Source organism: Haliaeetus leucocephalus, unplaced genomic scaffold (assembly GCF_000737465.1).
Source record: "Haliaeetus leucocephalus isolate CR32 unplaced genomic scaffold, Haliaeetus_leucocephalus-4.0 Scaffold741, whole genome shotgun sequence".
Taxonomy (NCBI): domain Eukaryota; kingdom Metazoa; phylum Chordata; class Aves; order Accipitriformes; family Accipitridae; genus Haliaeetus; species Haliaeetus leucocephalus.
In genome coordinates, this window is record NW_010973177.1 from 4,472,121 (window position 1) to 4,488,156 (window position 16,036).

The following is a 16,036-nucleotide window of genomic DNA, read 5'->3' on the forward strand; positions in this document are numbered from 1 at the left end:
GAGCCCAGACCTCAGTGGGCATCTATTCCCCCATCCCCAGACCTCCACGTCCCCACTGGGTCCAGCCCCTGGATCGTAGCCCTCATCTCTGGACTCTCCACCCTCCAGTTTACCAGTACAAACGACACGGCCCCGCTTCTCACCGGTCTCGGTTTATTACGAACACTGAAGGGGACGCGGCCCCGGGACGGCTGGGGACAAGCAGTGGGGTGCAGGGCTGGCGGTGATGGTAGTGTCAGAGGTGCCCATCTACAGCGTCACCCTCAGTCCCGCAATCCAGCTGCCACGGGCTTGAACGAAGCAGCGGCAGGAAAACAGCTCCCCAAAATCCAAGAGGGGCGGAAAATACCCCAGGCGAATCCCCAACCTGCTGCCTGTCCATCGCTTGGAGCCATCTTCTCCCTCCGGCTTCATGGTCCACAGACAGGGACACCGCAGACAGCGGTATGGCCTCATTGGTGGTTGGCAGCATGGGATGGACAATGACGCTTGGCTGCCGGTGACATCTCCATGCGGGGCCACTCGGAGCAAGGAAGCATGTCCCCGGGCATGGCGGCTCCCGCTTGGGCGCGTCCTCCTCCCAAAGCAGCCCACAGCCGGACAGCGTGGCGGAACGGCTTGTTTTCTGCAAAACCCAAAACGTCTTTTGGGTTTTGGATGGTGACTACGCTTACGCAACACCGTAGCCCATGTCGGCTCTGGGCTAGCAGCAGCTTGGCTGTTCCCCCTCCCCAAAAAGCCCAGCAATCGCTGCACAGGGCTTTGCATCATGTAAAGGATGGGGCTGAGGTGGAAGGGAGGTGCCTGCCAGGGTCGGCCCCACTCTCCCCACTGGACTCGGGCATCTGAGCCACCCTCTGAAGTGTCTCTGTCCCACCTGCAAAATCATTTTGCCCCTTGCTGCTCACCGAGCCAAGGCATTGAATGGAGCATATATAAGGACCCCGGCTCCTTAGTGTGTAGATAGTGCTAATATAGACATTAAATAGTACCCCTCGTGCACAAACACACTTACACACACGCACACACGTACGTTCCCCTCGTCCCTGCGGGGTAGGAAAGGACATGCTCCTCCGCATCCACGGCCGGCACAGACACGGCGGAGCAGCCTCGCAGGTGGCCACAAGGTGACCATCGTGATGTCCCAGGGGCTGGCTGGACCCCGCTCTCCTCCAGCCTCCCCTGCAAGCACCAGCCAGCCCCTCCAGGGACCGGGACGCAGGAGGGGACCACCGGCTCGCAGCCTGTCCTCACAGGGAGGACGGGGACGGCCTGACACACGCACACACACACACAGCGCACAACAAGGACAGGCGGGAGCAGGGCCTGCCTCCGGCTCCCCCGCTGCCCCACTCCGCCAGACCTCCGCACCCACCACCGGCACGTGGCCTCCCACCCGACCCCACAACACAACCCTGTTTCTAGTATTAAAGCTGCTGCCCCTCGGAGGACCCCCCTGTCCCTTCCCTCTCCTCTCGCCCAGGGCCAGGATCAAACGTCAGTCATCTCATCCTCCAGCTCAGCATCATCCGTCTCCCCTTCGCCCTCCTCCTCTTCATCTGACGTCACGTCGGCATCATCGGCTTGCGCTAGGCACTTGGGACACGAGCAGGTAAACAAGTAGTTCTCCCTGGAAGAAGGGAAGGAGGAAGGAGACAGAGTGATGGTTTTGAGACAGGCACAACCCCAATGCTGCTGCTGGGCAGGGGGTCGGGGACAGAGCAGCCAGGAAAGGGCTAAATATGTTAAACCCAGAGGAGTGTGCGGGTTCAATCATGCTGGGCTCAGGTGGGTAGGAGGTAGTCTGGGTGGAGAGGGGGATTTCTGAGCCCTGCAGGGGTAACGGGACAGGGGGACAGTGACCATCAGCAGGAACCCCTACCCTTGAAGGGCAAAGAAGGAAACGTAAGGTGGGTGGGGACAGCAAGGGTTTGTAGGAATGAACTGCAGAGTGGTACAAGCCTGCAGAGAGAGGAGGAGGACCCCAAATCCTCGGTCCCTGAGGCTACAACACATAAGAAGGAGCTCGAAGCACCAAAAGCACAACACGCTGTGTGCGCACCCTGCCACGAGCATGCCGGCTTGCACGCCAGCCCGTGCACAGCCACACACCAGGGCACACACAGGGCCCAGACTGACTGGCTGGGGGTGCAAAGGGGTGCCGTGTCCCCCCAGGTCCCTCCAAGCAGCCCCTACCTGAGTATCTTGTTGCGGCTGTGTCTGCTCCGCTCCCTCTGACAGCAGTCTAAATAACTGATGCAGATTTCCTGTGAGCAAAGAGAAAGAGGTTGGGCTGAGAATTGCTTCCCGTGAACCCAGAGCAGCACGATTTGTACCAGTTCCTCTCAGAGTCGGGCAGAAACATGGGGTCTGGCAGCCCCTACATGGGATGAGGCGTGAATTCCTCTGCCAGGACAACGCAAGAGACAGGAGGTATGGGGCTGGGGTCCATGGGGGATGTAGTGGACACAGGGACCCTCTGCCAAAGTGCGATGCCACCCCAGGTTCATCGGGGTCCCGCTGTCTAACCTCTCCTGCTTCGATGTCCTCCAGAGCCGTCAGATGCAGGAGGAAGTTGTTTTCCGGGAAGGATGTCTCAGCATTGGGGATGCAGCTGTGGTTACCTACAAGGAAGACAGGACACAGCTGAAGGCATCTCCAGAGGAAGGGGAAAGCAGAGGCAGGGTCGGAGACCCCATACAGTCCACAAGGGTTGTGCCCCCCTTTCTGTGTGGCCCAGCCATGCAGGAGCCAGTGCCTCCAACTAGGAAGGCCATGGCCTGGCTAAGAATAAGGCAGCACGATGCTGCAGCCACCCCATCTACCTCAGGGACACCAGTACGACACTCTCCACTCACGCTGGGGACACTAGGGGGTCCAGCGGAGCAGGGTGCAGGGCCAGGGCTCTCTGTCAGACCCACAAAAACCACTCAAGAGAGAGCAAGCTGTCTTGGATCAACCCCAGGGACGCACAGCACCATCTCTGCCTCCAGGTGGTGAGAGAAGGATGCACAGGGCTGTAATTCTCCCCTACTTCCCAGCTCTCCCAGCAGCCACTCCCCAGGACCTGCTCGTCCCCACTCTGCCGTTAACGCTTAGGAGTGAAAGAAGATGGCTCCGGGTGCGAGGACATCCTCTCCTACGTCCCCCTGACCCAGCCAAGAAAGGCACCCTCCCTTAATGGTTTGTTCAGCTCTGTTTTGCTCAGACAAGGTTGGAGACGGTCTCTTTGCTAACTGCGTATGTGGCTCCCGAAGGCTCTATCGCATCTGAGTCCATTCAAGCCAGGACTCACCACTTCATAGCTAGGTTAGATGCCAGAAGACCCCGAGAGAGCAGCCAGGCTCCAGGGCAGCACCCATTCCTTTCCATCCCACCACACCCATAGATGGGAAGCGTAAACCCCTTTCTCCAGAGGCGTTTAGGAAGAGGTGAGTCAGTCTAGCCCAGGACATCCCCCTCCTCACTACTAGTTTTCCTCCCAGTCCCTGCGTTACTTACAGCAGCTCTGGAGCACGTAGAGACCCGATCCCTCGCAGTTGAGGAACTCTCCTGACTCTGCAGCACAGACAGGGGGGTTAGAGCTTTGCATGGGCTGTTCTGGCTCTTCCACAAGTGCAGCTCAGCGTGAGCATGAAGGGATGTCCATCAACGCTGAATGCACCCAGCCAGCACTGCTTTGGGGGCCAGGTGTTGGAGGGTGACTTCCAAAGCACCCTTCCCTCCCCTCTGGGAAGGGACGGAGGACATGAAGATTTGCACCCCCAGGATCCCTGGCCTGACCCTGTACTCACACAGCTGCATCAGTCAAAAAAGTGATAAACAGGTCTTTGAATGTTTAGTGTAGATGGAACTTTGCTGCACAGGATCCCTCCAGATCAGCCCTCCAACCACCCCGACCTGCCGCAGGTTGTGCTGTCCACAAACTTGGATTTGCCCTATCCACATATCAAACCAAAGGCAGCAGGCACAGCTTGCGTGGACCAGGGGAAGTGGGATCTCCCAGTCCCCAGCAGGAACCCCTCCCAGTCCCTGAATCCCAGGAAGCCTCCAGCAGCAGAAACTCTGCCAGGTCCTGTAATCAGCACTGCTTGACGCTGCCCATGGTCACTTCAGAGCCTCACCCTTCTCGATGTCCTTGTAGAGCTGGTCGATGAAGGCATCCAGCTCCTCTCGCTGCAGCATGGGGAGATCCAGTGCATCACAAGCGTGCACCCACTGGCTCAGAGAGCTGTCGGGAAGAAGAGGGACACCATTACAGTCCCGCAGTGCTGTCGGCACATGGTGGGACCTTGCACAGGGGATCTAAGGGTTGAACTCGGTGGCTCTGAGTGGCCAAGGTCTGGCAGAGGGATGCAAAAGGGTTGGACACAGCCAAGATGAAGGACTGCTTTTAAGTTTGCCTCTCCATCCCCGTCTCTTACGTCTGAACCCAGCCATTACCAGGCCAGCGTGGATTTACAGACTGTACATCCCTTCCATGCCACATCTCTGCTGCTCTGCAAGGAGCACCCAGAAAGCCCCATTACCTTGTTCCTATGCCTTGGCCATTGGTCCCAACGAGGGCAAAGAGGGATCGAAAGCCTTCTGGAGTGAACCACTGCAGAAGGGAGATGAGAAAGCAGCTAAGCCCAGGCCAGCCTGCGGCAGCACCCCACTCTACAAGTGCCTCAAATCCCACAGGGAGCTTTGGGGGAAGCAAGGAATGGGCAGAGTCCCAGGGGAAGCCCTGGCCAAACAGAGGGTCTCACCACACTCCTGGGCTATTTGGGAGGCAGCTCAACTCACCCTGCTGAGATGTTCGTCATAAAGGGCTTCAGTGAAGAGCAACCGCAGCAGCTCCAGCTGGCCCTGGCAGGACACAGCAACACTGTCAGGGTGGGGAGATGCCGCTGGGTGTCACACCCAGGCCGATGGCCGATCCCAGCACAGGCCAGAAGGCTGAGGAGTCAGGCTCCTCATCCCTCCCTGCAAGGCTGGAGGCTGCTGCCCTCAGAGCAGTGAAAGCCGCTCATTTTAGCAGCAAAAGCCACCTACTCAGCAGCTAAATATCACCCTGTCCCATCCCACAGCAGAAGCATCTCCACCACAGGAATCAGCAGCATGTCCCACTGAAGCACCACAAGCCCAAAGCCCTCTAAGCAACCCACTTCCTCCCGGTCAGATCAACCAGCCCCTAACTGGGGGGCTTTGCACCCCCACTTTGAGCCTGGGATTTCCATCTCAGCTGTAACAGGGCCTCTGCACCCGTGGGCTCGCAGACACAGGCCGGGAGAGGGCAGGCTCAGGGACTGAACACATCCAAGCACTGCCAGACTCTTACCTTAAATTTGTCTCCCAGCAGCTTGTGCACAATCTCCTCTTCTTCGTTTGCTGTCTTACTGCAGAACTGGGAGAAGGCCTTGATCCACCACTCCTTGTCTTTAGCCTGACAAAGGAATCAAGCAAAGGCATTGCACCAACACGGCTTTCCTCCCCAGCCAGGAGAGAGGGATGGCGAGGACAAGCCCTGCTGAGCTCAGAGGTATCCAGCCTGCTATCAAGAACCACCAGAAGCAGTTGCATGGTGGTAGTTTATTGTCAGAACAAACACTGAGAAAGCCAGACCAAAGAAACAGAGCCAAAGGAAAGGTTCAGTTCTGACTAACTATTTTGGTACAGAAAAAAGACCTGCTTGGCTCAGGACATAGGAACCTCCTTTGCTGCCTGCTGTCTCCATGACCAGGGACCACTAGATGGTGAAATCTATTCAAGCAGGCCCCGCCAGTCACCAAAGAAGAGATCAGTCCTTGGGAATAACAGCCACAACAGGAAGAGGAAACCACACAGTGGGAGCTGTGGCTCCAAATTGCAGACGTACCTGTTTGACAGTGGCGACCATCCGGGCCATCAACATGATGCTGGAAGTCTCCGGTGGATAATGCATGTTTCTGGGGGATAAGAATGAAGAAAAGAGATGAGCAGATCAGTGCTGGTATGGAAATAAAAAGCTGGAGGGAGGCAGAGGCAGCTGCCATCCATGTGGTCAGGCCTGCACTCATCCGTCACACCAAAGCGGCCAGTGCAGCATCCCTGCACAGGGATCCAGTGCCACTCAGGGCAAGGAGAAGCCTGCACCCATCTGCCTGCTCTAACCATACAAATAATCCCCAACCATCCTGTTAAACTAGAACCTGGGTCCCATACAAAGCCCAGGATTGCAGCAAGACCTGGGGTTTGTGACAAGCTTTGGGTCAGGGATGCGCCTTCTCCCCTCTGTGCCCACTTTGTCATCTACAAGCAGGGACAGCAATTTATGTACCCACAGGGATGCTATGAGGAGGATCTCCCAGAGGCTGGAGATCTGCAGGAGCACTACAGAATTGCACTAGTGAGGGATGCGCAGCTCAGTGCTTTGTAGCTCTTTACTGGGATAAAAGCAAGAACCGCTCAGCCATGTGTCCAAACCCTTGCGCTGCCAACACAAATCCACCTGCTGCCCAACCAGCAGGTACAGCTGGGCAGTGTCCCACGGCCACCACCACCCTCCAGCCACCCCATGCAGGGATGCAAAGCAAGGATGGTCCTCAGCCCTGGTCCCAGGCAGCGTCACCCAGCCCAGGAGAGCCACCTCCTCTGCCCATGGAGCAACAGGCAGGTCAGTCTCCTACCTCCATGCCTCCTGCAGCTTGTTGAGGGGGTGCGTGGGGTCGTCACGGGATGGGCCAAGGCAGAGGACCTGGTGGTACTGCTCCAAAGCAGCCTGCCTGCATTCAGCGCTGCAGTACGTCACCTAGAGCGAGGGGCACAGCGCCTGGCATTGGCTATGGCAGCAGGAAAAGGGGGTCCTAGGCCCATCTGAGCCCCAGATCTTTAGCCATCATGATGCAGAAGGGAAAGACAGACACCCATCTCAGGGCACCACAAGCGCTTGGCTGGATAGATGCTGTAAAGGAGTCAGCGACCCCAATGAGACCACAGTCCCTCCCAGCAGCCCCATACCTGGCACTGGGGACACTGCTGGTGCAGGTCTTTCCGGATGCTGCACTGCTCCGGGTGAGGCAGTACCAGGGAGCTCTTCCCCAGCAGCCGCTGGGCATTTTCCTCTGCCGTCTCCAAAGCCCGCAGGCAGTGATCACAGGCTGCGGGGAAACAAGACGGATGGGTACCACAGTGAGAAAAGAGGCCGGGGCCCTGGGCAAGACAGCATGACTGGTACCAACACCACCTCTGAGCTGGAGGCACCAGTCTCTTACCACTCCCTCCATACGAAAGACCATTTCTGTTGCAATTTAAACCCCCCCAGCCCTCATCTGCTGCCCTGTAACACCAGGAAGCTTTTAAGGGCCGTACAATGGCAAGCATCCCCATGTCACTGACCTGTGATGGAGCTCAGCAGACAGCAGGGTCTAGGCAGGACAAAAAAAGTTTAAAATCCTGCTCTTATGACCCTCATTTTTTGTTCTGGCACCTCCGGAGAACGCTAGCACCTTTGTGGGCTGTGCTCTGCGGTAGTGTGATTACGATTAGCACCCACACCACTAAAAAAAAATCAGGGTTCCCACACAGATGGTGCCCGATGGCAGCATGTGGTGCCTTCCTCCAAGGCTGATGGAAGTCACCATCCCTCAAACGACCTCAACGTTTTCAACTTGTCAACTGTTGGTTTAGCACAGAGGCAGAAAAGGCAGCAAGGCCACCTTCCTGCTGGTGCCAAGGCAAACCCAAACCCTTTCCTTGAAAAGCGCGCAGCTCCTTTGGGACCCCGTGGTCATCTCTCCGGGGCAGGTTGACGGGGACAAGCCACCATCGCCGGCCGCTCACCTCGATAGTTGTACAGAGCGTTCCAGAGGAACTGGGAAGACACCACCGGCCTCTCCACAAAGACGGTTTCCCCTTTGCGGATGTTCTTGGTGGCGAACAAGCCTTTTCCCTGCCGAGGGAGAGGTGTGGGTCAGGGGATGAAGCCGAAACCTACCCGGGGGCTAAGGGTACCCTCCGCCCGCCCAGCCTGAGGGGAGACTGCCGGGTTTTTTTACCCTCTTTCCCCACCCCCCCAAAATTGGCTCTGCCGCAGCGTGAGGGAAAGGTACGGACCCCGCGGCGGGGAGGGGACGGACCGACCGGGACCGCTGGGCTCACCTTGGCACTGCTAATGAACCGCGCCTCCGCCGCGGCCCCGGCCCCGGCCCCGGCTCGGACCCCCGTCACGGTGCCGCACACGTCCCCCGCCGCGGCGGCCATCTTCGGGCGGCGACTTCCCCGCTCTGACCCGCCGGGGGCGGGCAGCGCCTCTTCCTCTCCCTCACTCCTCCTCCTCCTCCTCCTTCTTCTCCTCCTCCGCCCCACTCACGAAGATGGCTGCCGGTTCCCCTTCGGGGGTCCGCGCCCGCCATCACCCCACACACAGACACCTCAGCCCCGGGGTGGGAGGGGGCCGGCGGCCATCTTAGCCCTCCCCTCAGCCCACCGCCACTTTCCAGAAACACCGCCAAAAAGCCCCGAAACGGGGCTAGGGCGCTTCCACAGCCGCCCGAAAATCAGATAGGAGTTTTGCTGCCTCTCCCCTATTAATTATTATTATTTTTTTCAACCGTACAGCCGGGGGGGGGGGGAATAGCCTTCATATCCCTGTCAGGCGGGAACGCAAGGTACCCCCTCACAGGGCGAGGAGGCATCGGCAGCTGCCCCTGCGCACCCAAAACCAGCCCGACTTTCCCCCCAAAAAAACTGCAGAACACGCTAAGGTGGCCCCTGTGCCCTTGCTACCTCCTGCTAGGCTGCGTGCAAGCGCCCAAAATCCATGAAAACGCGTGTTTAGTTGTATTTACTAATTCACACCGGCGCTGCCAGTGCCCGTTCGGACTCATCAACCAGGTGCCTGCAGCGGGGTTGGGAATATGGGACGATTTCATATTCGGGGCGTTTTGGGGTGTTTTGGAGTCACTAGATGTCACTGTCGGCTCGTGGCGGGGACACGACACCCGGTGGTAATGCTGCACTGCGTGGCCAGCTGGATCCTGCCACCTCCATGCCCAGGCCAGAGGCCCATGCGGGAGCATGGCCGAAGAGTGGGACACCTCCCCGGCCACCCGGCCGGCGACAAGGGACAGACAAACTGCCTGGGACACCTTCCCCAGTCTGTATTTTGGGGTCTGGCCCCAGCGAACCCAGCAGCAGGCTGTGCAGGGCACTGCTCCGCCACACAATGCCCATACCAGGGGTCTGCAAGGACCCAGACACAGGTGGAGCAATGCTACCATCGGACTCCATTTCAATTATGTCTTCCTGCTAATAGTAGGAAGACTAGCCATTATTCTAACTAACAGCATCACGTCTCCTGTTTTTCCGAGGTTTTGGTGCTAAGTGGCGGGGCGTTTCATCCATCAAACATAAGCTTGAGTTGTGGCCCGGCCAGCAACACTTCAAAGTATCCTTCGTGTCACTGAATGAGCCCTGGTGCCCCCAAAATTAATTTGAAATGTTTGCAAAGCTGGGCTAGGATTGCTTCTGTGTTTGCAGAGCACAAGGGGAATCTTCTCCTGGACTTCAATTTGCTGAAGCCTCAGCCCGGCGGAGCAGGGACTGCACAGAAGGTTTAGCTGCATCCACCTGCAGATGGAGGTTCTTGTTCTTTGGGAGCAGCATCCAGAACCTGAGCACCCCATGCTAGCTAGACGTTATGTTTCTTACTATAAATGTAGTCCTATCTCTGCAGGAACTGGCCCAGAGATAGTAACTCGTGTTATCTACTTTCACCCGTGATATGGGGCCATCTGTCAATTTCCAAACAATTTTTTAGTATTTATTTTGTCCGAAACAGTTTATTAAGAAAAAACCCTAAAACTCAAACTTTTGGGAAGGATGAAAATACGCTGGGGGAGTTTTGTTAATAATTTAAACTGAAAATTATAGAGAGTAGTTGGAAATGTGTTTTCCCTCTGTTCTTTTGACACTTACAGGTTTTCAACTGATCTGTTTAAAAGCTGTTCTTGCTCCATTCCAAATGTTCAAGCTTGAAACGAGTGCAGAGGTTTACCAGCAAACACACAAGTATAGGGAGAAAACAACCTGCTTTCATATTTGTATTGCTATGTCAGGAATGAAAGTGTGTGATAAATCACCCTTTCAAGAAGAAATCGCCCTTTTGTGACTTCTGTTGGCAAGCAGATGTTACTTTTTGACAACAGGGGTCTTATTAGGAGGAGGAAAAGGTGCATTTCTTTTGTTTTCTCTTTTTTTCCACTCAATTTCCTCAGAAACACAGATAAAACTGTACACAGCAAAAAGGATGGATAACCCATCCCTGGCAGCTATTGGGCAAGAAGGCATTGAGGCATCGCTGCCTGCTGAGAACCCAAGGAGCTGCCCAACCCTGCCTCCCCCCAGCCAGACCCATCTCTTCTTAAAATACACTAGATTTTTATTAAGAAGCAAAGCAAATAAATAAGTGACACTTATTAAGAAAAAAAAAAGTTATTTCTATAAATAACAATATAAGAGTAAAGTGATAGAAAGAGATGCAATAAATTATCCTGAGCTGACGGGATGTGGTGCCTGGTACCCTGGGCTGACGTAGGAAGACGAGGTGACAGACCGAGCGCTGACAGCCTGGGCTAAGAGCACTTAGCTGCTAACACACAGGCAGGGAGGGTCGAGCGCTTTGTCCTGACCCCTCAAAGCCCTCCCACCCACCAGAAACACAACTGCTAACTGCATCAGGTGGTTACAGATGTGCTCGCCGAACACTCCAGGTGCCGTTTCCCATGGCACCTGGATGTATAATGAGGAGAGAACAGAGCAACTGCCGTCTGGGCCAGAATCTGCACATCTGGACGAGGGGCAGGGGGTCGTCTGAAGCACCAGAGGTGTTGGAAAGCTGCCTTGTTATAGCAGCTCCAGTCCGCGCACCTCAGCCAGCCCGAGTGCCTCATTCCCTGCTGCAGCAGCATACGCACACCTTGGCAAAATAAGGCAATGCCAGAAGACAGAGAGCCCCACCGGGTTCAGCCCTCTGGCTTTAGGAAGCCAAAACAAAGGCACAAATACACCAAGGCACAGGACAAGAGGAGACACTTCTGTTCCAGGGGCAGCATCAGACCCTGTTCATCTTATTGCAAGAGTAATGATACAGTTTGCAGGTGGGAGCAAAGGGCTTTCCAATTTTCACTTTGTTGTTGTTGTTGTTTTGTTGTTGTTGTTGTGGTCTAAGCATCAAACCTGGGAGTCAAGTTAACCAGGAAAAACAATCAGGGTTGATTGTCCTCCCAGCACAGGTCTCCTAGGAGCACACAGCCACACGCAACGCAAGTGACCCTGTGTTCAAATGCCCTTATGCTCACAGCCATCAGAGACACCGTCTGATTGTCACCCCAGCCTCTCTGCTGGGAACTGATTGTGTGTCCTGGTACTTCAAAAGCAAACAGGAGATCACATGCCTTGCCACAGCTATGGCACCATGAAGCACAACCAGCCTGGTGATGAAGCCCCAGGAATTACAGCACATGGCTACCAAACAGCAGCCAAACAATATTTGCCGGGGTTCCTCCCAGCCAGCTGCAGTTTAGTCCTGTAGCTCCAACTCTTAGATCAAGAGCTTAATGTCTCACTTGGACCAAAGAAGCACAGACATGCCTGTATCCCCCATATCTCCATCAGGCAGACACAGCTCAAGAAACAACAGTGGCAGCTGAATCTCATCAGCTGTTCAAAGCTCAACGTCCACGGTGTCCTCCTCGTGGTCCTTGATATCCGTCGAGTCCGCGGTGGCAGGCTGTATCACCCCGAACTGCGACAGCTTTGCCGCCTTCTGCTCCATGCTCTGCTTCCTCCATTTGATCCTCCGGTTCTGGAACCAGACTTTCACCTAGCCGGAAAATGGCACAACAGCTTAATCCAAGGTCTCCATGAGCCCCTTTCCAATGGCAGCCATTGCCACATGCTCCCAAGGCAAATGTCCCCAAAAAGCAGAGTTCCTTAAAGAGGGGAACATGACCCTTCTCTGCTCAGAGCACAGTGCATGTGAGCAGGAGGAGGTGATGCTGTGGAAGGAAGAGCGGTGCTGGGAGAAGGGACCAGGGGAGAGGGGGATGCATCTGCACAGAGGAGGCTTTGGCCAGGGGAGTGAAGGAAATGCCTCCCCTACCTCTCACGAGCCACTGAACCCATCCCCGGGGCCACGACTGCCAGAGGGCGTGATGAGACACCCACCTACCCCCTGCCCCCACTCCCTGTACCGTTCACACCCTCACTGTACCCCCCAGAACCGCCCTTGCTTTGCTCTCCCTTTTTCTCAGCTGAATTTGGATCCCACCACGGAAGATCACCTGGCTCCTCCTTTCCACAATAAAAAAGCAGCTTGCAGTGGCTTGGCCAGAAACTTAATGATCCAGCGTCACAAAAGGACACTTAATGCAGAGGATCGTAGTTAGTCCAACCCAGCTTGAACTCTAAAGCAAGCAGGTTTGTGCTCCTAAATGCTTTTTGTTCCACTTTATGGATTAAGAAAAGGATGGTCTTATTCATAAACCATCTAAACCTATCTCGCATCCCTCCAGGCACGTGGCTTCAATGTCATCTCGCATCAGGGAGTCCCACGGGTCACTTTGCGTCGTGTCCTCCTCCCGCTGCGCTTCATGGCAGGGGAATCACCACAGACCAAACGCAGACCCAGGATCTACGCCACCATCCCCAGCTCCATTTCTTACCTGAGTCTCTGTGAGATGCAGAGTTGCAGCCAGGTCTACTCGCTCTGTGCCCACCATGTACTGCTGCTTGAGGAACTCTTGCTCCAGCCGCTCCAGCTGCTCTGGTTTGAAGACTGTGCGGACCCTCTTCATCTTGCAGGGCCCCCCAGACCTCCAAGGCCCAGCGGGGCCCAGCGAGTTGGCGCCTACACAGTGAGACAATGCCAGACCTGCAAGCAAGAAGCAGCGACTGAAGGGGTCTGCATGTTTGAGGCCATTCCTCCAGCCCTGTTGATGTGCCAAACCCAGCTTGCTTCAGCTGTAGCAAACAGCAATGCAGCTGCTCTATGCACTAAAGGGGGCTGTGAGAAAGTAGCACCAAAAAGAAAAGCAGGGATGTCCCTATCCTGTCCCTTCCTAAATCATCTCATCTAGGCTCCCTTTCCCACAAAAGGTTGGACCAGATGATCTTTCGAGCTCCCTTCCAACCTATTCTGTGATTTGACTCATAGGTACAACCTGGGACAGTCCTGGACGTGCAACCAGACCCAAAGAAGTCAGCGCTTAATGAGGTGAGCAGGGTTTGACCTCCATCAATACAGGATCTTTGTAACAGAATAATAAAGTCCATCAAGAACTGCTGAATGCAAAAATCCCACCTCCGTCTCGAGAAGTCCCCAGTCACAAATGTCTGAAGGTTGGGGGAGTTTACCCCATGCTGGCCCCTGCTTTTACCCTTCCCTTGGCACCCGTAGTCAGCCAGCGTCCAGGAGAAGATACTGAAGGTGGCAGACTGGCTTGAAGACAAGAGTCACCAGCCCTCGTGCAGGTCCTCATCCTGAACCTTAGTCAGGTTCAACTCATCCTTAAAGTTCCTCTGTGTGCAGAAGCATTAGCAGGACTAACAAGTGGATCTGGTCTCAGTCTCCTATCTAGTTCTGGCCTGATGATTACCATAATTACCTAATTAACATACAATACAACATCAGCACTGTCACAGGACCAGCCGGCACCAGCCTAAGAGCAGTGCTGTCTCTGGTTTCTAAAGCTGTCTTCCTGCCAGCACAGACTTTGATTCACACACATCTTAATGTTCAAAAGGAGTCAGCGTGTGACTGCTACCCCTGACCATCTCCCAGGAGCCACAGATCTCATCAGAACCAGTTCTGTCCTTCTGAAGGACCTTCACAGGAGCCAGATCTCACTGCTGGGAGGACTGCAGGGTGGAGAGACCTCAGTCAAGGGCTGAGGAAAGAGGCCTGCAGCCATCAAAACAAAAAAACTCTGCATCCGTTGATGCTGGTTCTGAAGTTACGACATGCACAGAAACATTAGTGTAGACTTTGCACATCTGAGTGTGGAGCACTGGAGGGAGAGTCAAGCCCATCTTGCTCAATGCCAAAAACTCCTGTTCTGAGCCCCAGAAAGACTCCAAGCAGTGGCACCTGCCTGCACAGGCCAGACCGCTGGGTGCCCTGAGAACACCTCCAAGTATCAAAGTACAGTCCTGAAGGTATTAGGAACCAGATAAGGCCAGCACTAAGATATGTCTGATGGTACCACAGCTTCTGTCCTGCCAGCACTCAAGCACCCACTTAACTTTAAGAAAGAGAACCCACTAGTACAGCCAACGGGACTTTTCTGGGTGGAAAGCAAAGTATGCAGTATGCATCTGCAGGATCAGGCCATTAACGCTCCCCCACCATTGCCATCCTGAAATCTCAGCCCCCGGGCAATGCGATCTGGCTTTGAGATCAGCTCTGCTTTGAGCGGAGCTCCTGCTAAGCCAGAGTCATTGCACAGGCATCAGGGTACAGGAGGGACATTGGACTGGTATGATATATCTATAGCTTGGCAAGTTTCTTTAACTTTTATGGAAATATGGTACATAATTATGCCAATTCACACCCGCTACTTATCTCTCCTTTAATGACTGATGTTGTCATGTTCTCCAGGCACAAATGGGCACCCTGACCTACTTTGTTTCATTAACTGGGTGTAAATTCTACGGGTGTTTAAGGATTTGTGGGATGGAGACCTGACAGCTTAACAGCCGTAATTGCACTTAAAACTATTTTCATCATTAAAATAATTTCACCCGTCACATTTTTTCTATTTTAATACTGGGATAATAGCAAGTGTAACTTCAAACATGAAATACTTTGTGGAAATAGCTTTGCAAATTGTTTAACTATATTTTCATACTTGTATATTTGATATAATACATAGATTAATGCAACTATGCAGATGCTGTCTCGTAAAAGAAAGAATAGATTCAATAATTATGCTAAGCAGTTAAAAAAAAGGATCAAGAGTACAAAGCAAATACTTTTGGTACCTGAATATAGTAGCTATCAGGATCAAATCAAGAGTACCTTATACAAATAAAATACATGCTTGGCTGCTGGTTTTGCCTGGGCAACGACGAGACCAGGCTCTGAATGCTAAAAAGATACTTAATTTCAAGAAAAATATTCTGAATAGAGGTACTTCATTAAAACAAATGAGTCGTTTTGCTTATAAAAAGTTGCAGTACCCCTCAGTGAAAATAGAGAGCCTGATGGATTAGCCGACATCATCCGTCACCACTCTGTAAATTTTACCCACGGATCAACGACAAAATCCTTATTCCTTAGGTGCTTTTGCACTAAAAATACAAAGTTTTTGGGGCCGGACGCTGTGAAACACTCCACAGTTTCACTTCTGCAAGTGAAAAACTGCAAGGAGAGCAAAATTACAGCCGGACTGAGGGCAGCTTTGGGAGAAGAGGGGGCCCCACACAACAGCAGAGGGGTGCTGGCATGGTGCAGAAATTACTTGCAGGGCTGAGGCTTTGGGAAATTACAGCAGGGTTGGGGAGGCATGATGAAAACACAGGCATTGCGGTGCCTTTCTAGTACATGAAAAGAGAAATAAATGCCGGTGTGTGCAAAGCTACCCTTAAAATGCAGGTGGGGGCACATGGGGGGGCTGTCCTTGACCTGAAACCTTCTCCTGAAGTCAAGCCTGAAGTATGTAAATTGCGTCATCTGGGTCTCACTTCACCCAGTCATTTAATGTTGGGGGTAGATGGCTAATATTAATTATCGATCACTACAGAGGGGGAAAAAAGAAATATTAGGAAACTCTTCCCTCTCCCTCCTTCATTTCCCACAGCCCCAACGCAGCTCTTCGCCTTGGGGTTGGTCGAGAGGCTGCGGGAAATGAAACTGCAGCCGTCGGAGGAAAGGAAAGGAAAAAATACAACAAAAGGAGGGGGAGGGCAGTTTTTGGTGACCCAAACCCCCTTATTTTCCAGTGCGGGTGATGCCAGGGTCTCCGCACCCCCCCCCTCCCGCTCCGTCCCCAAGACCCCCCGTTCCCCACCCGTG

The 16,036-nt window shown here is 54.0% G+C and overlaps 2 protein-coding genes across 2 annotated transcripts in view; both read right to left on the reverse strand.

The window, feature by feature from the left end:
* Positions 1 to 484: 484 nt before the first annotated feature.
* SMYD5 (SMYD family member 5) lies at positions 485 to 8,235 on the reverse strand. The gene is made up of 13 exons (XM_010580793.1): positions 8,122 to 8,235; positions 7,804 to 7,912; positions 6,982 to 7,121; positions 6,651 to 6,772; positions 5,861 to 5,930; positions 5,324 to 5,428; positions 4,789 to 4,851; positions 4,530 to 4,600; positions 4,125 to 4,231; positions 3,502 to 3,558; positions 2,530 to 2,624; positions 2,197 to 2,267; positions 485 to 1,630 (listed from the first exon to the last, which is right to left on the reverse strand). Exons 1-13 carry the CDS (start codon positions 8,221 to 8,223, stop codon positions 1,492 to 1,494), a joined length of 1,251 nt encoding a protein of 416 aa, XP_010579095.1. The 5' UTR covers positions 8,224 to 8,235; the 3' UTR covers positions 485 to 1,491.
* A 3,451-nt stretch (positions 8,236 to 11,686) lies between these two features.
* Positions 11,687 to 16,036, reverse strand: part of NOTO (notochord homeobox) — a 4,795-nt gene continuing 445 nt past the window's right edge. Inside the window, exons 2-4 of the mRNA XM_010580830.1 lie at positions 13,401 to 13,462; positions 12,687 to 12,895; positions 11,687 to 11,845 (exon numbers count right to left, since the gene is read on the reverse strand). Coding sequence (XP_010579132.1) covers positions 11,687 to 11,845; positions 12,687 to 12,895; positions 13,401 to 13,462 — 430 coding nt within the window. The remainder of the gene's footprint in view (positions 11,846 to 12,686; positions 12,896 to 13,400; positions 13,463 to 16,036) is intronic.